The sequence below is a fragment of the Nicotiana attenuata genome, chromosome 5, assembly GCF_001879085.1.
Source record: "Nicotiana attenuata strain UT chromosome 5, NIATTr2, whole genome shotgun sequence".
NCBI classification, from domain to species: Eukaryota; Viridiplantae; Streptophyta; class Magnoliopsida; order Solanales; family Solanaceae; genus Nicotiana; species Nicotiana attenuata.
Genome location: NC_031993.1, coordinates 47626246 through 47631149, shown reverse-complemented (window position 1 = coordinate 47631149; position 4904 = coordinate 47626246). Strand labels below are relative to the sequence as shown.

Here is a 4904-nt window from a genome sequence, read left to right as displayed (position 1 = left end):
GCAGTGTATATTTATGTTTCCCGTGTCATGTGTTTTCATTAGTTATACTGAATTTAAGTTATGTTAAGTTTGTTATGTTTGTGTTTGCGTTGTAGTCTTAAAATAAAATTGTTGTTCAAATTGTGTTAAAATACAAATTGTTGTTAAAATAAAATTCTTATTGTTATTTACATAATGTATTATTTACATAAAATAAAAACAAACAAAAAATCAATGTGTCTCACAGCCTGTGTACTTCAATGCAGCCGCTGGCCTGAGGCGCATCCCCTGGCACCCGGGTACACTATCACAATCATCCTCATCAAGTCGCCTCTTTATATGAGGATGCGCTGCAGCATGATCGTCAGTAGGGCTGGCAGGATAGGTAGAAGGGGTCGTCGGTCTGTCAGCAACCTACAAAACAATTAGTAAGCTTAGTATATGAAAAAGTATATTAGTAATGTACGTGTTAAGTCAAAAACATTTTCTTACCATGGTCTCGTCGGGCTCCTGAATATAAGCTTCCGTGGTGTCCTCAGCATCGCATAAAGTGGGCTCCGTGATGGGCTGGGATGAAGCCTTAATAAGAAAATTAAAAATTAATCTATGGCAAATCATTGAGGAAAAAAAACAAATTAAAATTTAATAGAAATACAAACATACCTGCGCCTGTGATAGATCCGCCGCAACCGCCGACGATGAGCCAAAACTCAACCTGCGCCCACCATCCAAGTCTCGGGTCGGCCGATCCTCAGCTGCGGTAGATGGGCCTGAAAAGAACTTCTCTATGTCTGCGGTAAAGCTCATGCCCGTGATCAACAATGGATCTGGCGGGGTCACCTGCGATGCTGGCAGCTCCAGCTAAAGGCTGTACGACGGCATGCTGCTGGAAGGCTCGTCTTGCTGAGGGATGTAACCCGGCTGATCATCTCCAAGATCCTCATCAGGTGCCTCAACGGGTGCCTCAACACCCCCTTGCTAGGGACCACCTCCTCCCCGTCCCCCACGACCCCGTGAGGTACCCCTGCCTCGTGGGATAGCCCTGCCTCGTGGGGCAGCCCTGGCTCGTACCCGGTCCCTCGGGTGCGATAGGCCTACCCCGGTGGTGGTGCTCTGGCACCACATAATTAGCAACGTGATCTAACCTCCCGCCCTCTCTGGCTCGTTGCAGTGTCCGGAGAACATGCTCTATCACCTGCCGGCCATACTCAGTGACTACAGGATTGTCAGCATGCTGCTGCATCTGCACTCCCAACTGGTAGAATAAATGATGACCAATAGCCTGCACAACATTTGAAATATTAATTACAGAACGCTATATCATAGGTATAAGTATGGGTTCCAAAAATAACGAACCAGTGCCTCGTGCCTCCCGGCGTATGGTCTGTACCGACCGCCAGCTTGATGAACGGGATTCCTGATAAAAAGTCGGGTAACACCGCGGTACCAGGACGTATACATTGGAATAGTTGCCGCCTGGATCTGTGAAGGTGGCAGCGGAATCAGGTCCTCTCGCTGGTCCCAAGTATGGACCTGCGCCTTTAGCCATGCTAGAAATGCGTCGTCCGACCTCGAACGATCATCCCGCTGATAAAGTGTAGCCTCCCATGTAGGCCCCCTCGGTATAGTCTGCGGATGGCCAAACTGGCGAAGTACCCGCTCTATGGCATGATGCTCCACAATATCGAGGCACATTAGCGGGACGGAAGTGCTCCAAATCAGTTGGCCGGCCGAGCAATAATCGGGCAGGCCAGCTATCAAGTCATCACTGTATAGCGTCCAGATGAACTATCAAATAATAACATAAAAGTGAGTATGCGCAAGACAAGTGAATTTATAACAAGTAAGTTTAGGTACACATTTACCTGTGCGGCCTCCAGCATATCCAACGCATCCTTGACAAGGGGGAGATTATGATGAGCATCAATGGCTTGGTAATTTCCACGCCGGAGAACCCACCTCCTAGCTAGAGGGAGAAATGGAGGTGCTACATCCGGAGGTAATGGTGGTAGAGGTGGTAGCAACGGTAGGAAGCGCTCCCAGGCCCAAACCTAACATACAAGGTTGACTTAAAGTTTAAGAGTCATTTTGACTATATAGAATTGGAAGTAATGAACAGAGTATTCGAATATGTTGTCACCTGTAGAAGCGGCAGAAAACTACATACGTCGTTCTGGGTGCCCATGCTTGCCCGGCACATACTCCTGTACAGGTAAGCGAGAACAGCAGCACCCCAGCTGTACTAGGGTAAATCATCTAGCTGCTGAAGATGATGTAGAAATCGCATACTCACTAGATTTTCCGAAGTGTTCGGGAACAAGACACCCCCAAAAAGAAGGAGCAGCGCCAACCTCGTGTACCGGTGAATATGTAGATCATCTGTTTCGCAGGTGATGTCGGGGTGCAATACCTCCAGATGCTGTCTAATAGCTGTCACAGAAATGCGACTGCCCTCTAAAGCTGCAGTCTCACCCTGTGGCCTGAAACTAGTGAACTGCTGCAGCAAGTCCAAATACTGGGCACGCAGCATAGATCTCATATACTGAGGCAGTGCAACGGCCAGTTCATCAGCAGGCAGCCCATATAAAACCTCAGCATCCTGAAGTGTGATGGTGGCCTCGCCAATGGGCAGGTGGAAAGTGTGCGTCTCCGGTTGCCACCGCTCTATCAAGGCCATGATAAGAGACCAGTCGAGCTGCAATCGCCCAATCTGAAAAATCCTATGGAAGCCCGTATCCCGCAGGCGCTGGACTACACGGGGATGGAAATCTCTGCCCCTCATAAAGTCCCACACATCGTCCACTCTCCTGGCGCGGAGAGTATGCTCTAGATCTCCCGCCCATACGTAGGCGGACCTATGATCGCCCTGTAACACTAATATCTCATCCGAGAAAGGTCCAGGATGCACAGGCGGCACGTCCATGTCGTCTACTGTAAATTAAACAATATTAATTGTGTGTTTGTGTTATAATAATTAATATTTTAATTATTTAATTGGACAGAGTATATATCTATAGTTCCAGGCTCGATATTTGAGTCCCAGTAGCACCAAGCTATCCTGAATTCTTATGTGTGTCAATTTTAATACTTTTCATAATTTTGTTTGTGTTATAATAATTAATTTTTAATTATTTAATTGGACAGCGTATATATCTATGGGTTCTAGGCTCGATATTTGAGGCTCACTAGCACCAAGCTATTCTGAATTCTTATGTGTGTCAATTTCAATATTTTTAGAATTTTGTTTGTGTTATAATAATTAATGTTTAATTATTTAATTGGACGGCGCATATTTCTATGGGTTCCAGGCTCGATATTTGAGGCCCAGTAGCACCAAGCTATCCTGAATTCTTATGTGTGTCAATTTCAATATTTTTAGAATTTTGTTTGTTTTATAAATTAAATAATTAATTTTTAATTGGACAGCGTATATGTCTATGGGTTCCAGGCTCGATATTTGAGGCCCAGTAGCACCAAGCTATCCTGAATTCTTATGTGTGTCAATTTCAATATTTTTAGAATTTTGTTTGTTTTATAAATTAAATAATTAATTTTTAATTGGACAGCGTATATATTTATGGGTTCCAGGCTCGATAGTTGAGGTCCAGTAGCACCAAGTTATCCTGAATTCTTATGTGTGTCAATTTCAATTTTTTTAGAATTTTGTTTGTTTTATAAAATAAATAATTAATTTTTAATTGGACAGCGTATATATCTATGAGTTTCGGGCTCGATATTTGAGGCCCAGTAGCACCAAGCTATCCTGAATTCTTATGTGTGTCAATTTCGATATTTTTAGAATTTTGTTTGTTTTATAAATTAGATAATTAATTTTTAATTGGACAGAGTTTGTAGTGTGTAGATACTTAAACTACAGAGATTCTACGCTAAAAGGCTCAACTTTACTACGCTAAAAGGCTCTATATTTTACTACGCTATAAGGCTCTATATTTTACTACGCTATAGGGGCACTAGTCTTTAAGCAAATAAATAATCTAAACTAAATAAAAACAACAAACATATTTTAATAACATAACATTCACTAAATTACATATAAAATAGTAAAAGAAATTTGTGAACATTTTTATTAACAAGAAAAATTATTTCTCAACTTTTAACTATTTTTTTAAACACTAATAATTTAATCCGGTAAAAATAACATACTAATTTAATCGCAAACAAAACACAAAACAACATTAAAAAAACACATTCAAGACAACTAATATGCATTATTATACGCGTTTCGACATAAACTAAATCGGAATACCTCGATTTATGTTTTTAGAAAAGTTGAAAAATTAAAATTTTGAGCCCAAAACGAGGAAACCACAACAATAGAAGGCTTGGGTTGTATGCGGGATCTACAATCTTAACTTTTTCCACGGGTGGGGTCCACTCGAATTTTTTTTTGAGAAAACGAGGGGGGGACCGCTGTTTGTTGGATTTAAAAATGGAGGTGTGTTCTGGTTTCTGTCGTGGGGAAGAAGGGGGGGGACTTTTATTTTAATAGGTAAAATGCAGTATAATACCGCGCTATATATAAAACACGGTATTATACTACGCTTTACTTTAACGACTAAAATTCCGTTAAAGTAAAACGCGGTATAATATCGCGTTTTATATAGAAAAGTAACTTTTTTTTATACTGTAAAAATGTGTTTTGAGTCCAAAATATTGACATTTAGGTTTACTCCAATACCACACCCAAAACTAGTCTACATCTTTTCTTGGCTCAAGAATTAGCTTAAACTTGAGAAAATCTATTTTTAGTAATTTGACAGTTGTTAGACACTAACAAAACTTAAAAAAGGAAAAGGGATGTGTTTGATGACCTGGGGTTGGGGGGGAGGGGGTCAGTGATGTGACTGCTGAGTTTTTTTTACCTTTTCTATATAAGGGCCACTCTGGGTTGTAGTCTTGTACAC

General features: G+C 41.5%; 1 protein-coding gene across 1 annotated transcript; it reads right to left on the bottom strand.

The window, feature by feature from the left end:
- On the bottom strand, nucleotides 211-915 carry LOC109226188. The gene is made up of 3 exons (XM_019390982.1): nucleotides 643-915; nucleotides 472-558; nucleotides 211-393 (listed from the first exon to the last, which is right to left on the bottom strand). Exons 1-3 carry the CDS (start codon nucleotides 784-786, stop codon nucleotides 211-213), a joined length of 414 nt encoding a protein of 137 aa, XP_019246527.1. The 5' UTR covers nucleotides 787-915.